The 24,773-nt window shown below is 40.1% G+C and overlaps 1 protein-coding gene across 9 annotated transcripts in view; it reads right to left on the bottom strand.

Annotated features, from left to right (window-relative positions):
- RGS7 (regulator of G protein signaling 7) overlaps positions 1–24,773 on the bottom strand; it is a 194,995-nt gene that overhangs the window by 9,148 nt on the left and 161,074 nt on the right. For 3 of the 9 annotated variants that reach the window (XM_064158621.1, XM_064158622.1, XM_064158618.1), the window contains exons 15-18: positions 23,230–23,416; positions 20,674–20,763; positions 19,359–19,412; positions 9,315–9,749 (exon numbers count right to left, since the gene is read on the bottom strand). In XM_064158621.1, coding sequence (XP_064014691.1) covers positions 9,591–9,749; positions 19,359–19,412; positions 20,674–20,763; positions 23,230–23,416 — 490 coding nt within the window. In that variant the 3' untranslated portion in view covers positions 9,315–9,590. Of the gene's footprint in view, positions 1–9,314; positions 9,940–18,491; positions 18,573–19,358; positions 19,413–20,673; positions 20,764–23,229; positions 23,417–24,773 lie in introns of those variants that run through there. The other 6 variants (XM_064158623.1, XM_064158624.1, XM_064158625.1 and 3 more) reach the window with 6 other exon arrangements.

The following is a 24,773-nucleotide window of genomic DNA, read 5'->3' on the forward strand; positions in this document are numbered from 1 at the left end:
GATCGCCGCTCCCGCCCGCCCGGGGCCAGCGCAGGGCCGCGAGGGATCGCCGCTCCCGCCCGCCCGGGGCCAGCGCACGGCCGCCAGGTGCCAGCGCACCGCCGCCCCGAGTCAGCGCACCGCCGCCCGGGGCCAGCGCACCGCCGCCCGGTGTCAGCGCACGGCCGCCAGGTGCCAGGGCACGGCCACGAGGGATCGCCGCTCCCGCCCGGGGCCAGCGCACGGCCGCCAGGTGCCAGCGCACGGCCGCCAGGAGTCAGCGCACCGCCGCCCCGGCCCGCTCCGCGCCAACGCCGTCTGCGCTGCGCACGTTGGTCAGGTGCGCTGGCTGCTGGTGTCCAAGGCGAAACGTGCAGCCGCTCGCCAGCCGCTTTTGAGATCACTGTACCTGAGGGTTTGGGGGAGGACAATAAAATCACGGCTACTTGCTTCCGATTGATACCTCTGTTCTCAGCCCCTAAGTCACCAAGTTCCATCCAGGAGGAAACAAAAAAACTGAAAGAAGAGGCATATGATGGGTTCATAACTATTGGGCAGAGGGAGGGAAACAGGGAAAAACAGAAGGCAAACTTGTGATAACATCAGACTAGCTTGCTTTAATATGGTAAAGAAAATGGTTTGGGCTTCTTTGTTTCCGCTTTTATGCTCTGTTTAGATTTTTCAACTGAGAGGCCATAATGAACATCAAATGTCCCATCCAACACACTTCTGTCGTTAATAGTTTTTTCTGTTTAGCATGACACAAGTCCAAGTAAGTAGTACTGTTCAGATTACACACCGTTTTGCCTGTATTGTACCGGACCAGTGCTGATTCAGTGGTCATGCTGGTGTCACCATCTCTGTACCAACACGAAGTAAGTGTATCCAGGAGAGAGCTGTCAGAAGAAGCCATTTCTGCATTATGTGATGGGCTGATGCTGACAGCTGCAGACAGCTTTTCTCTGGCAGAGCATGAAGTGGACAGCTGCTGCTGCATGCACAAGACCACAAGGCCCCAGTAATAAGGAGTAATGAGCTCTATCCTGGTGCATGAGCTCTCAGGAACTGGGAAAAGATGCATCTCCTAAAGGCAATATTAGATTTTGCCACTTTGGTCACGGAAAGGCTTTTGCTTCTTTTTTTCTCTTTCTTTGCTTTTTACAATGCAGTTGAAGCAACATCTTCAAAGTCTTTATTTAGATGAAAAACAAAAGCAGTGGGCTTCATGTTGTTTGAAGGGTACATAGATGAAAGTCTTTGTGTCTTCCCAATACTCAACCTTTTATTTCCCAGTCCTGACCCCGAGTCATGCAGTGTCACCAACCAGATGTGTGTCCTGCGGTCACTTGCTGCTCTTCTGCTCACTCATGATGCTTCACTGGTCACATCATTCTGCACTGTAGGAAGTTGGCAGCCACCCATGAGTACTCAGGATTCACAGAAATTAAGTGATAGCAGCAACAAGAGGCAGGTGGGGGACCTTGATGTCATTATCCCATCTGTCATTTTTATGCATTTTTTAATTTTTATCGGTCCTTCCTCTCTCTCCCTCTCATTCCTTGAGGTCTTCTGGCCCCAAACACCTTGATTTTTCTTTCTCATTAAAAGACAGAAAGTGATCGAAGCCTCTCTCCCAAGTCCATGCTGCTGATCGAAAGAGGTTGCCTTCAAAAACTTTCTGGAGACAAAGGTGCATTCCCAGCACAAGATGTGGTCTGGGGTGGGATGAGTGGCAGGAGGAATCCAAACCATCTTCCACAGAAACCCCAAGCCCAAGTTACTGCACCAAAGATACTAGAACTGACATCCAGCTGGCAAGCACAATCCTACCTGCTGGGCAACTGCAGTCTCACAGGTTTCACATTTCTGATTTCAGTGGAAGCATGCTGAGAGTTCGGCTCAGGAAGAAAAGAGTAGGAGATGCTAGCTAAGGCACTGAACGGTCAGCAGATGATCAGCTCTCCTTGCAGATGAGAATCCTGAAGTGCAGTTTTAACACAGCAATAGTGTTTGAGAAGCACAGAGGTAATTTTTTTTTTGCCTATTGTTCTACTCAATTCTGATCAACAGCAGAATACCTAAAATTCAAATATTTCATGGCTTGATCGGGGGGAGGGGGGTGTGCTTTGCTATTTTTTCCCAATAAAATGTTTAAATGCTGATAAATAGGTAGGAAAAAGTAGATGATATGGGTCAGTAACAGGAATGGCGTGGGGAAGAAGCCCTTGGGAACAAAATGAAAGTCTCACATTTCAAGTGTTCTAAAGATGGAAGTGAAAGTTCTGCCCTGCACACAAATACCCAGGTTGGGGAACGATGCAGTTACTCCCTCATGCCTGGGGTTTCCAACAGTGATAGAAAAGGATGAGGAAAATGATTGAGAAGGAGAGCAAGAGAAGAGAGATCATGCAAGGCCTTCCTAGTCAAGAACCCAGAAAGGTTTGCTAATGTTCTCCAGATGGGGCAATGTGGAAGCATTTCTTGCTGACAGAGGACATGATTTGATAAACGTGAGCAACCTGTGCTGCAAAGAGTGGCCTTGAGCCCATCTTGGAGGCAGGAACTAAGGCGATGAAACAAACCCTCACACCCAGCTGCAAAGGGGCAGGATCTGCTGACCACAGGAGGCTGACCCTACAATTGTTTTCTTTAAACCTTAACCTATTTGTGCCTTACATGTAGCCTTAAACCTATCCATACCTTCCACATGTACCAATCCTAATTAAGTTATCTGAATACACCTCTTCTAAGTTTGGCATAAAAGACGCTGCATCACCGCAACAACTTTAACCACATTGGTGACTCTGGCTGTGATTTTCACTGACAGGGCAAAGGAAGGAGAAATGGAGTGACCCAAACTGACTTAGGAGTTACTGACTCAAGAACTGTCTATGATTACAAGCTTAACTATTCCATAAAATTAGCTTTCTGGAAACTAATTTCCTCATTAATTGAGCATTACTGATCTAATTGTCTGCACTGTGTCTTCAGCATTTTACTGCTAGTGTTTCCTTTCAAAACACCAGAACATTTAAAATAAAGTCCAACCACTGATGTGGCACACTTGCACAGACATCCTCCTCTTCAGACATCACCTCAGGCCCCTTCTCCATCAGCCTAGAGGTCTGCTGGCAAGCTCCTCACCTATCTCTTGCCATCTTCACCAGTGGTTTGCCTGGCCCCTGCAAGCCTGCCCTGGTCACATACAGAATTTATATGCTGTTTACCAGCACTGGGTCTAAGTTTGCTTAGGAGGGAAGATAAAGGAAAGATTAGGTGCTCCAGGTCTCCATTTCTGTTTTGGCAGCAGAGTCATGCTGCACAGACATCCAGACAGGCCAGGGGGATCCTGGTGAGATGTGGGAGCCTGGCTTACTGGAGAGACTTGGAGAACAGTTTCAGCAAAGGTGGTGACATTACTAGGAGCCAGTCTGTGGCCCACTGCCATACTATGGCATGCCAGACTAGCTTTTGAATGGCTACCTTAACCATTAACCCTGCTGACAATCAAAGTGCTTTATGAAGAGAAGGAATGATACCCAGAGTAGCTTAGGGAATTACCTTGGGTGTTTAAAAATGCCTCTGGGGTGTTACATCTGAATCCTCACTGACATCTATAAGAGAGAGAGAGAGAGAGAGAGAGTTTTGGGCAGCAGTGGCTGGGTGGGGAAGGGGAAAGGCAAGCACCCAGGGGCAGGATGATCCTTTGATAGCAGGCCACAGTCAGAGGCATGTTCTGCACCTATAGGCTGGCTCATCTTTCCTTTAATGTTTTCAATCTTCTCAGTTTCAAGAAAGATGAAACAGAGGAGGTAAGTGTAAAGTGGCATCACAGGAACATGCGGGAGGGATCAGTGGAGCTAGGACCAGAAGAACAAAGGAAAAGAACTATAAAAGATAGAGAATCCTAAAAAAAGACATTACTGAGTGGGATGGGGAGAGAAGAAAAAGAGTCTAAAAGAAAAAAAAAAGTCTCTTATAAAGAACAGTGCATCAGAAGAGATGAGCTCAAAAAAAGTAATTGAATTCAGGGTTGTACTCTTAGCAAAAAGGGAGAAAAGTCAGTTACATTAAATATAACATTGCCACACATCTTTTCAAAAGGAAAAGGAGAAAGGAACAAAGAAGTGGATAGAAAAGTTACATGAACAATGAAATGCCTGATTTACGTTATACACATGCAGAACATGCAGCCCCAGGTTTAAGAGTAAGGATGGTAAATCATCTGTCTTTTGAAGATTGACATTTGTGATGAAACTGATAAAGGTTTCAAAATGTAGTCAAACCAAAGAAAAGCCAACGAAGTTGAATGCAGCTAAATATAGTCTGGGAGCAAAGAAAAAGTACAATGAAAACTGTACAAATGTCACTAACAAGGTAACATTTACAACTGTGTCTCAATATTGTTCGATATTTACTGTCCATGTCCACACTTGTAAATAAGAACTATCATCTAGCATTCGAGCAGCTTCTCAGAGTTTATTGTCATGGCAATTTCCCTTAACAATTTACACACACAGATCCCTTATGGCAAATAGTGATTATGGTACTCACTGTCATTCATTAATTTGTGTTAAAGAATCAGGCCAGCAGATTCCTCACTCTCACTGACACATAAAGGCACCCACAAATAAAATAACTAAGAATATCTTAGACATTAGAATAAAAAAGAGAGAAGTTACCTCAGGAAAAGAGAAGATCATCTGAAAAATGAGGATGCTACTCAGTGGACAACTGGAGACACTTCACTAACCCATGAAGAGTCAGCTACACATAAAAGAGAATGACTATCTGTATTTTACTGCAAAGAATCTGGGCATCACTGTGCCATATAAGATGGCATAATTCAGTAGTAGCCATCTACAGAATAAAGGGCAAGTCCAATAGTAATGTCTACAAATAGAAGGATGAGAGTAATCCTCTGCTCTCTTCTTACAAAGCCTGAGTGAGAGCCCTGCAGCTTGCTCTTGGCACTGTCTGCCAAGAAAGCTGTAACAGTTCTCATCCCAGAGGAGAGCAATGAAGCACCAGTAAGAAAACCAAAGGAGGCTGTAATGTTGCACTGGTCATTTACCTATTTGAACAAAAAAAGTAGGAAACATTTCATTATACTGATTGTAGCAACCCAATTAAAAATACAGGGATAAATAGAAGGAAAGAAGATTTAGTTTAGGTGCTAGGAAATAAACTTCAGTAGTGGCAGAGAAAATGACCTTCTGGAAAGATTCTGCAGTGCTCAAGTCAATGTCCATGCAAACAAACCCCATTTCTTTACACACGTCTCTTGAGGACTCCACAGTCCATAACAGCACAAGGAGGGTGAATCTAGCCTCAAAAGAATCAGCCTCTATTTCCCTCCATCTCTTTCATATTGGTAATTCAACCTATATTAACCTCACAGGAGACAAAACTATGAATCTGTTCAGCAGAGTCAGATCAAAAGGCAGACTGGGCTGATTCACAATCACTTAGTGGCTTGCTTAAATTGTGGATACAGAATATGTTCAAAGAAATTGTTACTAATTTTATTTCAAATGTGTTGGGATTGAAAAGAAGTTGTTAATCATTTTATTCCCAATGTGTTGGGATTGAAATACTGATTTATAGAGATATCTATAGAAATTAACTTCCTTTTACCAAAATTCCGGTGTTCATAGACCAAAGTTAGTAAGTCCAGAGTTAGTTCTATGCACATCTCTAGCTAGAATGAACATGAAAAATACAGTACTTTTAAATCTGAATTCAAATAGCTGTTAATCACTTAGCATAAAAGTAAATACTTGCAATAGTCACTAAGAAATCACTGGTCATTCCTAACTCTACATTCCAGTTAGTTAAAGCAAAAAAACCCCTTTGCTCACTTTAGTTTTCTGCCTTTTTAAACAAACCTGTTATTATTTTAAAGAAGCAAACATGCTGAATGCATTCCTACAGGTCTCATTCTCTGAAACTGTTTTTTTTTTTTGCCTTCCTATTTATTTATATCTTGGGGATCTATTTGGCATTTATGCCTCATGATTTCAAATAATATTAGGCATGGAATATGAAAAAAAAAAGATATTTTGTATTTATTGCTTTCAAAATGCCATTGTTAGATTTTAAAGGGACAGTCACTGCTGATCTGGTCTGATTTTTTTGGGATTTTGATTACAACTCTGCACAGCAATGGCCAATAGGCTGGCAATCCACTAGCTGTAGAAAGCCTCAGTTCCCTAGTTCTCCTCCCTTGTGGGTTCAGTTCTGGTCACCACAATTATATCCCATTTCTTACTCTTATATTCACCTTCAGCTGATTTATTTTTACCCAGTCTTCACTACATTGGAATGGGCTGCCCAGGGAGGTGGTGGAGTCACCATCCGTGGAGGTGTTCAAGAGAAGACTGGATGAGGCACTTAGTGCCATGGTCTAGTTGACTGGATAGAGCTGGGTGCTAGGTTGGACTGGATGATCTTGGAGGTCTCTTCCAACCTGGTTGATTCTATGATTCTGCTGTTTCAGCTCAGCATTCTGCAATTTCTCTTCTCACTGGTTAAGGCTATTTTCATATCTCTTTGGTTTTATACAGTTGAAGAAAAATGTTTTATTGTACCTCACAGAAGAATGGATGAATATGTTACTGTCGTCAGGTCAGTGCTAGAGAATCGCATGTCTCTCCCACTGGCACAAAATGCTCTCAAGGGCGCAGCAGCAGCAGCAAACACTTCTTTCCCCTGTAGACTTAAGAACTGGTTTATGCTCAAGGATGCATGAGGAAAGAGACTGTCTGATGAACTCTTGACTCTCAAATGGAAGGTCTCAGCTCCAAATGTTTGGGTTCTGTTTCTTTTGTTTGCTTTTTTTTTTGACATGACTATTACAATTATTATCCTCCAAGGGGTGCGGTTTCAGCTTCCTAGGCAGAGCTACAAGGCATGGATTGATGGCCCTTCCCCAAGAAGGTTGGGTTTCTTTTTCAGTCATTTTTAATTCAGCAGACTCACAGTGTTGCTGCAATTCCTGACATAGTTGTTATGTCATTGTGCAACCAAAGTCCTAGTTCAGCTGCTTGGTGGTTGTAAAAACATGCTTCAGTCTGAGTCAAATCTTAATCCTTGTGAGAGGATATTCATATAAACAAATGTTTAGGTTTTCCTTATGGAGAAGTAAAATGAAATTTGTGCTGCCTTGGTTGCCAGTCCCAATATTGTATCACTGGCAGATAACAGAGATCAGGTCAAATATCAAAAGATTACAGAAAAAGCTTTTAAAAATCAGTTTGTTGTAGGATAGATTTTGTTTGGTCCATATTCACTCAAGTGTAACAGCAGAGTTGTGTCCCTTGAAACTAAGTTCAAATGAAACATTAACACAGATCCCTGACTACTCTGAAATCCTTATTAGCAAAGCACATTTTTATAGACATTGTGTTAAATCCCACACAAATGCAGGGCAAGACAGACAACCAAAAAAGGCTTCATATTTCTTGAAAGACAAGAACTAAAATAAGCACAAAATGAATTCAGGAGTACAAATGCTCCGTATCTCTCTACTGGCCAAGTTGGTGTTGCAGTGTAATTAAAAATAAAAAGTTCTTGGGGTAAAGCTGCATAAAATACCTAATGTGTAAGTTTGAAACACTTACTATTTGAAGGGAGTGATTCTTCAAAGCAGAGAGTGGTATCTAATCAGTTAATTCCTAAGGCAAAGCAGGAAGTATCAGCTGATGCAGTTGGTGGCAGCAGGCATTTGGAAATAAATCTCTCTCATTGGCACTGAGAAGTAAAACAGAGCTCAAATTTCTGTGGATTGCCTGGTCCCAAGTTCATGTCTCTGAGCTCGCATTTCTGTGGTAAAGGAAAATTAAATCTCAGAGTTTAAGATCTGGGGTTCAGTGTGGCTATTTATTAAAAATCATCTGGCCTCTCTAGACTGTGAATATTTTGAATTGACCTCGATGGAGTTCCTGATAAAACCGAGCTCTCATGGGGCATTTCCACTTTTTTTTCCTAATAAAAGCTTAGCAGAACTGTGCTAATAAAAACTGAGACATGGTGATTATCTTCCTAGCTAGAAACTATACACAGTGGCATATGGGGAAAAAAAAATCCTGAACCTCCAGAAATCTCAACTAAATAAAACCTGATGAACAGCCATTCATGGTGATTTCTAATGCTTTTTGTCCTGGATTCATTCATTTCATGCAGTCTACCTCTTTAGAGATGCTGCAGTCAGGGCTACAGCTGCACCAGACTACTGACAGCCAGCCAGCAGTGAAGTGAGCACTCCCTGCAGAAGGCAGCTCAGCATCTTCTGTCCACAGCTGCTCTGCGCAGGTTTTCAGTGTTAAATGAGATGAGTCTAGCATTGATCTATTCAAATGCGTTTTCTGATTGTGTCTGTGGCTGCCCCACTTTTGGTGTGGGGGGGTTGCACATTTTTAGGTTTGGTAGTCCCTTGGAAGCAAGATTCCTGTTTCTCAATGTCAAACCAAAGTCAATGTGACAGACGGTGCTAGAGTTGGCTGTGCACTGTTGAAAAGGCATGATTGTCCTACGTACCCTCAGCTGCTCTGGAGCTACCAGAACTTTGTCATTCGATTCAGTTGCCATTGTTGCTTTTCCATCAGTCAGAAGTGCTGTTTCTTAGGCCAGTCAGAGATTTCTGGTTCTAGCTCAGTTCAGCATCAGAAGCTCCCTATCTGCTGTCTCACGAGCAACTTTACATGCTCTCATGAACCTGCCAGTAGATCTTCGTGTAAGTAGCCTCTGCAGCAGACAATAGACCTTGAATTAAAATGGCAAGTCGTGCAAGTTACTACCAAGGATTTGCTCTCCAGCCAGTACACTTAGCACTTGCAAACCACTACCTTTTCAGTTCAAACTATGCATTGTATCACAAGTGACAGCAAGGAGAAAGAAACATTGTCCCTCCTATTTAGCAAGTATACATTTGTGTTCTCAGCAAGCTTTGTTCACCTAAGTTCCTAAGGAACTGCAGTTCAGTTGATCCAGTCTTGAGTAGCCATCGAATTGCTGTGCAAGCCGCAGTATTACAGAGAGGGGCTAGCTTATAGAAAGGTTGGCCTGGGTGAGGATGAGCAAGCTGGAAAGGTCTCTCTGCTGCTAGTTTGACAAAAAGAAAATGACATTATTAGTTGTGTTTGATTAGGTGTCAGTGAGAGAAAGAAAATGCCATTTCAGGTCACTTTTTAGAAAGCACAAGATGTGTAACTTCTGGGGACGATTTTGCTCTTGACTAATCTTCAGGTTCAATATTAACATCTCAAAACTTCCCAAAGGAAAGAGATTCTGCATCTTTTAATGAAAGAGAAAACAACAATATAAACATACACAAATTTACAGAGAAAGGATCAACTTTAATACATCTGGAGTAAAAGGTGTTCTTTTTTTGAAATATGGTATAAAAATAAATGCAGGAAACATTAACAGATAAATATACAGACAACAGACAAAGACACAGGCTTTCTTTCTCAATGTGAATACATCAGTGAAATGAAACCTTCTGTGCTAATTTATTGCGCAGTAAATGTGATGCCATGTATATTTATTCAGAGATGCATTTTTTTACATTTCTTCCAGTTTTTGACTGGTCTTTTTCTTTTTTTTTTTTTTTAATAAACTGTGCCTAGCAGAAGCTTTTTTTTCACTGTACTTGAGCTTGCAGAAAATAAAAAGACACAGATCCAGCTTGATATGAAGGAAGAAGTGAGCAGACAGTTTTCGAAATGGAGGCATCGAAAGGCTAGAGAGTCCCTCGGAGTCTGTAATGCCTTAGTATACACAAAAGAAAACAAGTCAGGTCCTTGCTCATGCAACATCTTGTTCTACTGTCCTCTGAGTCAGGCAATCAGTGAGCTACAAAGTATGTATAATGATTTGAGTCTGCTTCCATGCTACAAGGTGATCCTTTTAGTAGGACTGCACTAGACTGGTTAACCTCTTTGATGTGAGCGATTTCCCCTGAGGAAAAGATAAAAACAAAAAACAAAAACAGAAAACAGAGGCATGATCACTGCAAACCTGTTCATCAGCAACCACTTAGTGTTGCCACATCACTGTCAAATAACTAGGGGCACCAACTGGAGTCTGTCAAACCTTTAACCACAGGACGCCCTTACACTTAAAACATCTGCACTGCCAGCCAGCCAGGTTGTTTCACAGAATAAGCTAACAAATTTAAAGGCCATTTTGGAATGAGATTGTTTTCTGCTGATGAGAAACTAATGCTGAGGTTTTTGCTGTTGGTCATACCCCAAACTTGAAGAAGGCTTCTACAAGTGAGAGTGCCTTGTGCCACAGAGATCAGTGCACAAAACTGCAGTAGTTCTATCATGAAAGACAAACAACTGTTTTTAAGCTAAGAAAGGATTGCAGAGAGGATTGCATATAGCCAGGAAATGGAGCTATTGGTCTGATGAGATTACTGTTTGTAGGAACATTGTTCATGCAGGAACAAGTGACTGTATGTGCATTGAGGTAGTTTGGGTTTCCACATTGTTATTTTCCTCACTGTTCCTCCTTTTCCAAGGATGTGGTTTCAGTATTTTAGCAAGTTCTTTTAATAAGGTATAATGACTGTCCCACAGGAGATGGGTCTATAGTGTGAGGAGGATGGTGTAGGATATGTCACTGTGGTATATTTCAGGCAGATTTGAGCTTTCGCCATCCTACTGTGGCTCTGATCCAACAGAGGCCAAGCTGGCAAAGCAAGCTTATATCATTCCTCAGAATACCACAGGCATACCCATAACACAAAGAGATCACAAAACATTAAATGGAAAGTGGTTCTAACTCTCCTGTTACTTATTTAGTTCTTAGGTTTATTGTACTTTTTCTGCAGTAGACGGTAAATGAACTTATTCTGCCATATCAATGAGATTTTAAGTAATTTGCTGTATTATAACTCAGTGGAATTCTACAATTTAATATCTGCTGTCAGTATCAATTAAATTTATGCTTCTAGGGACCTGTGAGTTTGTTTCAAGCATTTGCTGTAATGCAGTATATCAGTATCAGAGTGGGTCTTCACAAAAGGAAGTATATTTTATTCTTTGAGCTCCATAATACAAGTTGAACAGACTAGGATGAATATTCCTCCTATAATATGATTTTCAAGGAAACACATGATCTACAATGTTGGGTTAGACTGCACATCCATCAGGTTCACATATCATCTGTCAATACTCTCTTCTCTGAAAGATGGAAAGTGTCCTTCCTGGCGTGCTTTCTTTTCTATGTTTAGCTTTAACCCTATCGCTTTCTACCTATAGTAAATTCACAGATCCTTGACACTTTTTAACCCCGAAATTACATTTTTCCTTTGATGTAACATGTCAGATGTTACACTAAGATTTTATTTTTCTATTTAAAAGAGTGTCAACACCTGTGTGGCACTGGAATGCAATTTAAAACAGCATATCCAAAACTGGTTTGTTAGGGGATCTGTGAAGGTTCACTTTGGACACAGTCTCAGAAAATATTTAGCATATGCCAATCTTTGCCTTTTGTTATTTGCCACTATTATTACAGGGCTGCAAGCTGGGCTACTTTCTGTAAATATGTATGAGTTCCCTTTATTACTGACCTGCATGAACCAGATCACTAAGACTGTTGAACCAGCAGCTCTGTTTAGCCTTCAAACAATTTGCTCAATAACACACTTGAATGCTGTGCTAACTCTTGTGGTGGGATAAAATATGTGAAATATTTTGTTCTTCTTACCTACAACACTTGATTATTTGTGAATTCTAAATTCCCTGACATTTTTAGATGAAGCATAACCAAATTCTATCATCTTGGGAATGAACTCCAGTAAACTAGTGTAAACTAATTAAGTTTTACCCTAAAATTAGGCCAAGCAGTTGCTGCTTAGTTGATCTGACTTGTATAATCTTACTCTACACATTACTTGGATTTTATCTTCTAGGCACATACTTGCTCACTGCACATTGCTGGTCTTTGATACTTCTTTCTCCTAACCCCTACAGTGATAGGGTTTCTCTGAATGCTCTTCATGTCCTGTTCCTGCCTCACAGAATATCCTACAGATACAAATTCTTCATCTGAACAACAACAATGCATGCTCTTTTTCCAGGTAACAGTAGTTCTAATTTATGTCATAATTGGAAAAGTGAAAGCTTAGAAGACACAACCTCTTTAGGAAATCTTCCATGGTCATTCTGAATCCTACTTAGCTCTCAGATTGGGAAAATAAGCTTTTAATACACATAAATCCATCACAGACCAATGTACAGATTTATCCCACCTTCTTATCCAGATCTGCAGGGATTTGTTGTTTTCCAGTTTACAGAGTATTTCTTTCAAACTCTGTTCCAGACTATACTTTCAGTTTAGCTCTGTATTGTAGGGTTTCATAATCATCACTTCCAGGAGAATTCCAGGTTTACCAAGTTTACAGACTGGTGTAAGAATCACCCCTCGTGGGCTGTAATATTAAGAGCTAAGCCTAGCTATTTCTTTCAGATACAATGTTACAACATTTTCATAAGCCAAACTTTGATTTGGGAAGTACATCTAAGAGGCCAGATTTGAAAGGTGTAGCATATGAGTCATCACACATAGGAAAATATCTCCCATGCTAATGAGATTAGAGAACAGTCAGGGAGAAAGTTGTAATGAGTAGTAGATGTTTGTCTGAAGAATGAAAAGAAGATCCTTCACATTTTCAGTACATTGGTGCCATCAAAATTGAGAAGTTTATGGCTAAATTCTAACCAGGATTAGGATTTTTGGCTAATTGATGCACCTTGGGCATATTAACTGAAACTGTTTAAGAACTTTTCTAGTAATACACAAACTACAAGGAAATCCTGTGCACATACGTGACAGGGGAATTGGAGCACAAAGAGGCAGAACCGCAGCTGGAGTGAACAAGTCCATCTAAGAATACCTTTAGTGTACTGTTTAACGTAGAGTTGTTCTTCTGACTGTACTTGTATAGAATTGAGGGGGGAAAATTACATGACCATGTGCAGATGTGTGAGCTTCTAAATACAAATATGCTGACTGGCTTATTTATGAGCGTGATACTAACGTCTCAAGTAATCCAGCAAACAACTAAGCAACAACCTTAGTACCTATGTGGTTTATAAGAAATAAATATGAAATCTATGTAGGGACGAGAGCTGAAATGGATGCTACAGGAAAATCATGTCCTTTCCTATTAGATCATTAATTCTCTTCCCTTTGTGCTAAGCAACCTTGCTGGCCCTATTTTCAAGTTTCTTTATTGTCAGCACGGATGCTGCACTCCAGGACTGATACCAGTAGAGTTAGAAACGATAATTCCACACATCTGACCAGGTGTAACAGAGAAAGAGTGTGCACTCTGCTGTAAGCAAAATGAGAATCAACCCTTGTTGCTCTCACCATTCCTCATCTGCTCATGTGCAACACCCCTGCAACACACCAGTGCTCAGACAGCATAGCAGGGAAAGCTCTTGGGTGATGCTGCAGCGCACACACGCAAAGAGGCCAGTATATGACCGGCCCCTGACAGAAACACATCTGGAGAGGCACAGGAGCAGAAACAGTCCAAGATTAGGCAGCCTTTAGCTCCTCTAGCACAGGGGAATTGCTTTTGCAATGCCCAGGAGCTTAGGATTCTGCTTAGGTTTCCATACAAGCACAGGACACCACTTTCAGCCACCTGTGCAGGAGCACTTCTCTTTTGGACATCCGAGAAGAGGAGGAAGTTAGCATTTGCTGAATCTGGGGCACAAGTTGTCAGCACAGCTGCAGAACTAAGTGGTTCATGGGCAGGGAAATCCTGCTGTCTGTCACAGGGATTCGCAGTCCTCTGTTCATTTCTCATTAGGGCTGTATCATTGCCTGGAGGCAGGAGGCAGCAGCTAAGTGACTGCATTCCTGTTTGACTCATTCTAAATTGAGCGACACTACCGATTTCTTTCTTTTTTCACACTGATCTTTACATGTACTGATGAGCTGCCATCATTTGTGATTAACCTACAAACTTGCCAGATGGGGTGGTTTGAACTTGAATTACCAGCTGAAGTGACTAACATCAGATTTTCCATGGCACCAAAGCACATCTAGACAAATATTTGTGCTATGCTTGTCCAAGGCCTTATGTTTCTTTACCTCTTTATAGTTTTCTTTCCTGCAAAAACTTAAGACTCTGGTAAAGGTTTGACAGTTGGGAAGTGGCAGACACTGGCCTAATAACTGACTAGCTCCTCACTTAGATGAATCTATCTGTCCAAGTGCTACTACTCAGCTCTTCTAGCACAAAGGGTAGCAGTTTAGCTCCAGACATTGTAGGATAGGACATAGTACTTGCTGGTGTGTCCTACAAATGCTGGTTTTGATCTTCCTCATTAGCCTAGGCATTATTAATTTTAATTACTTCTTCAGTTCTTTTTAGTCAGACATCAATAAGCCATCTCTTTCTTGAAATGAAGAAAGCCCTGATTTCTACAACTATTCAAATTATTAGTGTTCTGTATTTGTCAAATAAGAAGCCCTGCAATTTATTTTCTTTCTGACTGTTTAAATCTCAAGAATAACCTGTAAGTAAACTCAAAAGTCTAATTAGGATTTCTTCCATGACTGTATGTCGAAGATGAGATCCCACAGCTGATGCTGTATCGGAGCTCATTTTCAATGCCATATTGTTGCCCTTGGCAGGGTTTCAGGGTTAGATGGACTTTTGGTCTACCACAGTAGGATCTTTTGTACATGAATTCTACCTGTTCACATAGAAAAAAATTATTCATGACATTGTTGTATTATCTGTGAGTTTTTTTCTCATTAAAGGGGTATATTTTTATCTGACGAGAGCTTACACTGGTTTAAACATCTAGAAGTTTATATCCCATTGATAAGACCTGAGGAAGCTATTTTAATGAGGTTTAATTTGCACTTCTAGAGCACAGTTTGCTATGTCACATTGACATTAGATTGAGCTTCTGTGAAAATGTGCTGTTCAATGACTTTCACATTTCACATCTTATGCATGAAATGGTCTAAGGTTACTGGTTTAGAGTTAGGAAATATTGAAGGGCACTGATCATCACATTCTTCCAGCTAAGTGGGAGAAGACAGCTGGATGGGTTATGGGTAATGTAAGACATCATGGCTTTAAACTCAGAGCTACTAAATGGAGTCTTGTTTATGAGGTTGCAAGTGATGATAATTACCATCTGATGGCTCTCTATTTTAGTATATGGAGTTCAGACCATTTTGTATTGGTTGTAGTTCCATAAAACATTACAAACTTGCAAAAACACAGGTTTTGCCTTCTCTGTAATTGAGCAGCAATGAATGAATCTCTAACACTGACAGTGGTGTCTTGTAGCCATGGTGGAGTGTCTCTCTCCAGACAGGTCTGACAGCTTCTTGCCCTCCTAATTTGGTTCCTGGTGGGACAAGAAAACCTGCATATGGTGGAAATCAAATTATCCCACTACCCTGTAAATCACATCCTTTTGCTTCAGACTTCCAGACTGGTGATTGCAGCTAAGCACCAGACTAGTGCTCACAAAGGTGTCCTACTCAGACTAACAGTGTCCCACTGTCACATATCCCACATGCACATGAGAAATTAAAGACAAAAGTTTTCCTTAAAGGACTTGTTCCCCAGAACCAAAGATAGAGAAAATGTCTTGATTTTTGTAATTTTTTTTTGTAAATATGGATTTTTTTCCCCAATGTGAATTCCTCAAATGAATGTCAGTTGTCCGATGCCACTGAAACAACTGATTTCCCTCTTTGTACTACTGTAACAAGTGATGGCATTCTCTTGCTTCCAGATTTGCACTTTTAATTCCCTATTCACTTCACTCAGATGCTGCAGTTGACTAGACCTTAACTATTCTCAAAGAGAAACCTGAGGGGCTGAGGTGGCTGGGGAAGCGAAAAATACTTCAGCGCTGCTTCCTGTGCCTCTGAGTCAGAGCCTTGACACTTGTGGTTGTCACTGTTACTCCAAGGCTTATCCAGTGGCATCATTCCAGTATTGCTGAAATGTATGTGCTCTATATTTCCACGCAGTATCCATGAATACAAATAAGTGAGGCAAGTCAAGAATAGCTGTGCTTACTACTCAGAGGCAAACGATCAAGTATTCAGTGATAAATATAACTTATTACACTTGAATGTAGACCTGTTTCTAGCACTATTCCTACTGTCTGTTGTGGACTGCCAAAGGCATTAGCAATTTTGCACCATAAAATCTACAAATCAAGCCATATAAGCAGTGTTTTTAAGATGAGCATTTAGGGCTTTTGTAAAATGAACCAATTTATTGCAAGATTTCTGGAAAGAAAACTCGAAACAAATGCAGAGCTAAGTCTGTGGGGGTTTGCAGAGCTGTGGGGGTTTTGTATCTGTAGCTCCACTTCCTTTTTTTTTTTCTCCATCAGAGGAGGGTAACAGCTCATTGTATTGGGTTATCTCCATTTGAATTCAAGAAACAGTACATAGGGATTGCCCTTACAAAGTTTCTAAACTTTCTAGTTTAACAAATGGTTTTCATAGAAAATATAACCTACTTTCAATTATCACTGATCAGGAGCCTCTTGTAGACTCCATCTTAATGAATCAGGTTATGAATTGCAAGGTCGTCTCCTCAGCTTCGGTCCCTAGACACAATCAAGGGCACTGGGTTCTTTTAAACATTTCAAGTAGAAAAAAAACTGATGCCTAATTTCATTCAATACAAATTCACTTTGATACGACTGAGAAACAAAACAGCGAAGATTAGTCTACATTTTCTAAGCCATCAGAGGAGAAAGAAAGCTGTAATTTTCATTTTACTAAATCATTCAGAGATGACAGCATTTATCTGGGTTGTAGAAGACCTGTTTCACCCCCATTTTCTGTATTAATCAGAAGAACAGATCTATACCACATTTCCTCACTTCATAGTTGAACAAGTTAATCAGTACACTGCAGAATAGTCTGAAAAATGTTTCCATTACCCCTGCTGGTTGGAACCACTGTACCAAGGTAGATAATTATATATTATCAATTCATCAACTGAGAATGAGAATAGAAGAACAGGGATGCCTGATGGCGAGGGGTCCTGGGGGCAGTGATGTGAATTCAGTTGTCTTGGAGAATAGGTTTGCACTTGAGAGTCCTGACATTCTGAATTATTTTGCAAGTCTCAGAACCACCAATCTAATAGAGAATCTAGATCTAGCGGTGACAAGATGTACTCTCATACCTGACTCGACTTGACAGACTCCACCCAGATTCAAAGGTAGTAGTTTGAGGAAATGCATACCCACAGTTTTTTAGTTTGTAGCTTGTTCCATGAAAAAAAACATCCCTCTTCTACTGAAGAAGTACTAATGCTTCATATCCAGAAAGCCTCATTCCCATTTCTAGCTTGCAGATGGTTTATCGAGCCTGTCTTGCATCTCTGGCATCCTGCTGTTCTGGTACTTCTGCCCTGAGATTAGCACAATGAAAATCGGGCATGCCTGCAGGGCATAACGCTCCAGTGTTTGTGCACAGAACTGCTGGTTTATCAGCAATGCTGCTCTGAGAAGGATTATCGGAGAATCATCTTAGTGCCTCCCAGTCTGTCTTCAATTTTCCTCTTTTTTTTGTGCTGTATTCTCCTCACATCTGTCTGCAGCTTGCTATTTCTCACCTTATAGCCTCCTGTTTACATGCTTTTTACAATAACCAATCGCTGGTCTGTGGACTGTTTAAACTTCCTTGAATAAACACATCTATTGCAGCTTGACAGGCACTGCAGCTGGGAGAAAGCCTGGCTCTCAGAAGTCCCAGACGTACTACCTACTCTCTAGAATCTCTTTTGTTGACATAGGATCTTTTATTAATATGGACCTTCCTATGAAAATATCATGTATAATGTTAGCATACACAACATTGGTTTATAGATTAACCTGCTTAGACAACACACAAATCACACTGCAACATGCTATGGCAACATCACCATGCAAAATACACGGGTTTTTGTTTCAAACATTGGGATAGTTTCCTTTGTGGCTACTTATTTACTTTTTAGTATCCTTTACAGACTTTGTCCCATTGAATCCAAATTTTCTCCCTGATTACAGTGGATTCAAAGCATATTACAGGAAGATTTTACCTATAGGAGAGCAGTTAAAGAATTGCAGGTTTGTTTTAACATGTGAGATATTCCCACAGCCTGGCAAAATTTCATTCTTTCACTGCATTTGTTTGGGATTTTTTTTTTTGATTACTAGAATATATATATGTATATATGTCTTGAGGAAATTCTTTTGAGCCTCATTATATGGGAGGCAGTTTCTGAGAACTGTTTCTCCTTCTCTAGAAACAACAACAACAAAAAAAAACAAAACCCATGACCTTTGCTGCAAGCTCCCATAATTTTCATTTCAACGCACACAGCTCCACTAACCAGGTCACAGAAAAAGCCACAGATGCACACACACACACACACAGAGCAGCATCACCTGCACAGTTCAACAGACAATGCAGACAAACTTGAGTATAAGCCAAGATCTTTCTACCTCTTTTCATAACAGGTTAGTGCTCGCCCTCAGTGTTGGTGTACAGTTTTTATGGCATGGGAAAATAGGGATGTTTCTGCCCTACAAAAATAAATGCGTTGAATGCTTTAGTTTGAACTTTCACCATGGTAAAAAAAGAAAAATTCCAAAGAAATGTTTAAGTAAAAAGAATCCCACATAGCAGGAAGTCAGTGGATCTTTTGGTAGGTGGCAAGAGGATGCCCACAGCAAATTTACAAGCCTTCTTGTTTTTCACCTTTGTGAAATAGCTTTTGAACATTAAATACATTTTAAGAACAAAAAAGTTAGATCTTGTAGTCCATTAACTAAATACAATCCCAATCAAACCCTTGTGCATCATCAGCATGAATTATTGGTCCTGAAGACGTTGTGTGAGGCATTAAGGAAGATAGGGATCTTATTATTGTTTATTTTTAACCTATGTCCAACTTTGAAAAGTGGGACAAACTTTTTGTGAGTAAAATATAAAGGATATGGGATGTATTTAAACTATGTTAGTATTTTGGGAGGCATCAGAAAAAGGAACAACATCAGGTAAGTTTTAACAGATTTTTAGTACAATTATTGGGGGGAAAAAAAGTAATAATTGTATTTCACCCTTCCAAATGCCAAAATCATGGCTCCCAAAGGTCCATTCTTCCATGTGTGACTACTGAGGTCAGTGGGAAAAGGACTAGGGAGGAGGGGTTGTAATGACAGCACATTATAAAGCTGTCATTCCTAGGAAAATTCACACACTGTGATGAAAACACTTTTAACTGCAAAAGGGAAAGTAGGTATAAGTGAGGGGGAGGGGAGAAGGATGTCCCAGCAAGTTTTACTTGTCTTCAGAGGCAACAAACTTACCACATTGCGTGTGAATTTCTCAAAAGATGTTCGACGATCCAGAGTGTTTTCCAACTTAAATTTAAAACAAATAAACAACAAAACAGAACGAAAAAGGAGGGGGAAAAGAAAAGCAAGAAAAATGGAGTAGAAAAGAAGGACTGATGAAACAATGAACTGCAAAACAAAGTTTGTATAAATCAGGAAGCAAACACAGGTATGGAACTGTAATGGGACTCTGGAAAACAGAGGATGGGCAAAACAGATATAGTACTTGACCAAAAAAAAATATAATCAAATTATGGGGATCAAATTGGTTTGATTTAAAAGAAAAACTGAAAATAAAAAGAAATAATGAAGTGCACATTTTGTGTTAATGAACTGACAGTCACAAACTTAAGGACTTCACACGGACAGTTGTAGCTTTCTGGTATTTTCAACATTTCTATATTGGATCTTCAGAAATCAACGTTTGAACAAAAAACAAAATCACACAGCACTTTCATATAGTTTTAAGTTGTCATTATAAACAATAGAATTCTGCAGTGCTAATAACTATGTTGATCCAGTGACGGCTGGGGCCCTGATTTGGCAAGGCACAGGGCTCCCAGCGGATTTGAGGAGATTATTATTTAAAGCCCACTAGTAAAAATATTTATTAGTGTAGAAATCTGCATTGCACAAACTGCTCCACACATTCTAGGCTGTGTCTGTTCAGAACTCATTTCATAATCTGGATTTTTCTAAGTAAATGTTACATACCAAGACATCAGTCTCTGTTTGCCAGAGTGTGACATGATCAGCCTTACAAGTCAGATTCTTAGCCTACTCAAAACTATTCATGTAATAATAGGGAAATAAACAGAATTAAGAAGCCCCTATATTTATAGTTGAAATTAGAAGTTACTCATATGAATAAGATTGTTTCTAAACACATTCTTCAACATTTATAAGTGGAATAAAGAGAACAACAACTATTACATAAGCAAACTTGCAAACATGAAAGACTATTCTGGGATTTTATTTTATTTTTTTAATGTATTTTTAAAGCACTTTGCCACTTAAGGTGCTTCATAACAGAGAAAACAGTACAATATGGGATGTAAAAATAAAAATAAGTCTTGGTAGATTAACTTATTGAAGCATGCTCACATGCAGGATATATACACATATATGTATATTGAACTCCTGTGTGTATGTGACCCTTCAAACACATCAAGCTGGTCACCTACCAGATATCCAGTTGCACTGGCACAGGGGAGAGAAGACTGAGTATTGTTGCAAACATAACCACCGCTTTGCACAGTGGCAAGACAAAGGCAAGATGGACCAATACCTTTTTCTTGGCCTGTAGCAGCTCCTGGTAGGCACTGGATCGTATAAAACGAGGATAAGAATCACTTTTCATCAATTTGTAAATGTGCTCCTGAAAGGGAAAGAAGGAGCTGTTATCCCCATAAAAGAAGGCGTGTGAAATAGCAGGCGGTGGTAGGTTTCAGTTGTGGAACGCATACCAGCTATCGCTGTTTTGAGTAGGAACTCTGTAAGGTCATTCTGAAGCTAAGGCCGAATTACTCTTTATTTTTAAAAGCAGAAATCACACCTGCATGTCATGCATAAAGAACAAAACACACCTTTCTTTGATTTATAGTCTCTATTTCTCCTATGGATTTTTTTTTCCCCCAAGAGTTTACAACTGAGCCCTAACTTAAGGCCAGTTTCAAACTACACTTAGCTACTAACTTAGCTAAACCCCCAGTTTAGCTAAGTGACTAAATAAGGGGTTGTGAGTCTGTCCATATCAGACTTTCTGAATTCATTTCTGGAGATGACCTTCTAAATCCAAAGGCTGGGAAAAGGGTACTAGGGTTCCAATTTAGCACCATCAATAAGTACTGAATTAGAGAGGATATCTCCTAGCTACCATTAAAAACATCCTCAGCAAGACATTTAGTGAACTATTAAGATACATTTGTTAAAAATAATCTTATGAATACAGGCATTTTATACATTCCTATATACTAATTACTTATTCTATCCCAATATTAAAAGGAATACACATATGCAGAATTGAAAACAGTTCCAGGATAAGCTAATTTCCAAGATATTTAATTTTCAGAGGCATATGAAAATTTGGAAATCCTTATCTAGAAAACAAATGACACAGGCAGCTTATAGAGCATTCTCAATTCTGTAAAATATGAAAACCTAAAAATCTATGATCTAGGACACTTTATATTTCTAATTCTATTTCTAATGTTAGAGAAGAGATTTGTAGAAAAAACAATCAGAATAGGAAACAGTCTCAAAAACACATTTTAAGAAAGCTGCTGAATTGGGATAGCTATTTTTGGTTTATTTTTTTTAACTCAAACTCTACACTTGTACTACAGGAAACTTGTAGCACAGTAATCAAGAAACAGCAAATAAACTGTTTCTCAGCTTGGTACTGCCCAAAATTAGTGAACAGGAAAAAAAAAAGCACACAACATCTTGCCTGAAAATTATCATAAGGTAAAATTAAAGCTGATTTATCTTTTTTTTTTTATTCAATTAGAAACTGCAGAAATTATTCTGTGTGACTTTCATTGTATTTCTTGCACTAAGCAGAGAAATACCGGGGAATATTCAGAACTTAGGGTGGTTCATCTAGGGGAGTTTTATTCCAGGCAGCTTGTATGAAAGTAGCCAATGCAGTCAACAGAGAGCAGAAAGGAGATTAAAATGTTGTTGAAAATGTTATTTCTGTGCAAAACCGACCATATACAAGCAAGAATCAGTTAGACTGTATTAGATTGTTATTGGACACATCAGGAAGGAATTGAGGCTGGGTGTTAAAACAATTGGTGTATTTTTTGTTCAGTATGAGAAAAGCACAGGTTTGTGGCTTTTTGACCATTTAAAAACTTTGGCATTATCAGATGGCTCCATATTCTCAGAAATTTTTGGGATCTAATTCTCATTCCCAGTTCCCCACCAAAATTTGCTGACTCAGGCATGGATCACCTATAAGTGATCACTTTCCTGACTGGATGGCCATTAAGACAATGCAGCAGAGGCAGAGTCCTGCTTCTGCCAAAACTTTGCTACTTATGTGGAGGACTCTGCAAACTTCAGGTCAGAACAGAGCAGATATAATCTGCCTCTTTTCCCCAGGGGTTTGACTTCTATGCTGAATTGGATCAATATGGCACTGTCCTTAGGCATATCAAGGACAAGAGGGTCGTTAGGAGCAGTCAAGATGGTTTCACCTGGAGGAAGTCATATTTGACCAACCTGATAGCCCTTTATGAGGACATAACCAGGTGGATAGATGATGGTAAAGCAGTGGATGTGGTTTATCTGGATTACAGTAAAGCACCTGACACTGTCTTGGGCAGTATCCTTTCAGCTAAATTGAGAAGATGTGGTCTGGGTGAGGTGGATTGTGAGCTGGTTGAAGGAAAGAAGTCAGAGGGTTGTGGTCAATGGGACGGAGTCTAGTTGGAGGCATATATCTAGTGGGGTCCCCAAAGCGTGAGTACCAGGACAATGAGCCTGTATCAGGGGAAGTCTTTCAGAGACAGATCTTGAGAATTAGGAATTAATGTTAAAGCTTCTTTTTTTAATGTCACTGAAAGCAATAATTAAGAAAACAGGAACATGAAAACATAATTTACACTGCACTGTACCCTTTTCTCTGTTTGAAGACTCTCTATCAGGCACAGAAGATTCATGCAAAGCTTTAGTAGTTCACAGGCCTTGTGAAAGAAAGCATTTGTTCTGCCAAAACGGTATGTTAGGAAACAGAGCACTACCATTTAATCACCAAATATATGGGGGGTTTATTGCATATAAATGTCGCTAGCCAATATTCTGTTTCAAATGTCCCTAAACAGGATTGCAGACTGACCTGAGCATCTTCGAATGTGTATCTTCCAGGATCCTTTACATTCTGCGTGGTTTTGTCATAGCTTTTTGAATCTAGATTGATAGCGCTGGGTGCACCTGGAGCAAGAAACTCTTGCCAGATTTCTTGGACACGGGCAGGAACTTCCCGGATAGGCCTCTTCTTCAGGTCTTCTACTGCTAGCCAGAACCTGGGACACAACCAATCCACCTTAAGAGCAACTATTACAAGCTTCTTCATCAGACAGCAGGCTAATCCTCCATTACATATATAGAATCAAAGAATCAACCAGGTTGGAAGAAACCTCCAATACCATCCCATCCAACCTAGCACCCAGCCCTTTCCAGTCAACCAGAGCATGGCACTAAGTGCCTCATCCAGTCTTTTTTTGAACACTTCCAGAGACGGCAACTCCACCACCTCCCTGGGCAGCCCATTCCAATGCCAAAATCTCTCTCTGGCAAGAACTTTTCATTATTGCTTTGACATAGCTGATTCTATAGATCAGATAAGCCATACCTTAAAGTGAGTTAACTGTGAAATAAATTTTATTTTACAAGGCTGAAAAATAATTTGCACTAAAATGTTCCCACATGGCTTATACTATGAGATCATGCTGATCTCTCTTAGCTTAGTTAAACAAAGATAGGACTGGGGAGAGTAGGAGTGGAACTGTACTCAGAGCCCCCCAAGAAAAAAATAGTTATACCACCTCTCAGTCCAAATTCTAGCATCTTTACTGCTACAACTCTTAGGAGAGGCTAATAGAGCATAGCAAAGAAAACCTTAAAGCATCTGGACATTCTTCAGTCCAGATTGTTTACTTTTGGGAAGCAATTAGTCCTTCATAGCCCTGTTTCAAAACTCCTTTGTAGCACAGCCATTATGGTCATCTTCACTTTGTTGAGATGACTATTTTAGGTACTTCTACACACTTCAATTTCCATAGTATCTAAGTCTGTTGAGCCCTTAAGGTTCTCCAAAAGACAGAAGAGAAATATTGTCTCTGCTTTGCATGTATTAGCAAAGTAGTAATGTGCACAGACTTCTCCAAGGTCACAAAGGGAGCCTGTGCCAACAAAAGAACTTTGGTTTAAAAAATTCAGTGTAGCGTCACTTACCTCTATAAACTGCAGAGTGAATTGAACACAGATCCTATACAGCATTTAGTGATTCACCCTGAGAATCTGATGGCAATGCACTAATAATAGAGACCTCATAACTCAAGTTGAGAAACTGTACAGCTCACAAACTCTAATGCAGTTCACTCCATCAAATTTGGGCAACCTACTTTAGCTTCCTTAAGCTGCTTTGATATTTGCATTTAAAAGTGTATATCCTGCAGTGCTAAGTCTTCAAGTGCATCTTCTGAAGCTGATTATTCATGTGTATCAAAGCCAGGTAAGGAATAGAAAAATGAAAGGGAAAAATGAAATGTTCTTTGTAAACACATATTTTCCAACACCCTGCAGACATCCTGAGGATCTAGCTCAAGGCTGTCACACAGTTGTTTCTTCCATTATGTCACTGCCAATACTTTTGGAAGT

This window comes from Pogoniulus pusillus, chromosome 18, assembly GCF_015220805.1.
Source record: "Pogoniulus pusillus isolate bPogPus1 chromosome 18, bPogPus1.pri, whole genome shotgun sequence".
NCBI classification, from domain to species: Eukaryota; Metazoa; Chordata; class Aves; order Piciformes; family Lybiidae; genus Pogoniulus; species Pogoniulus pusillus.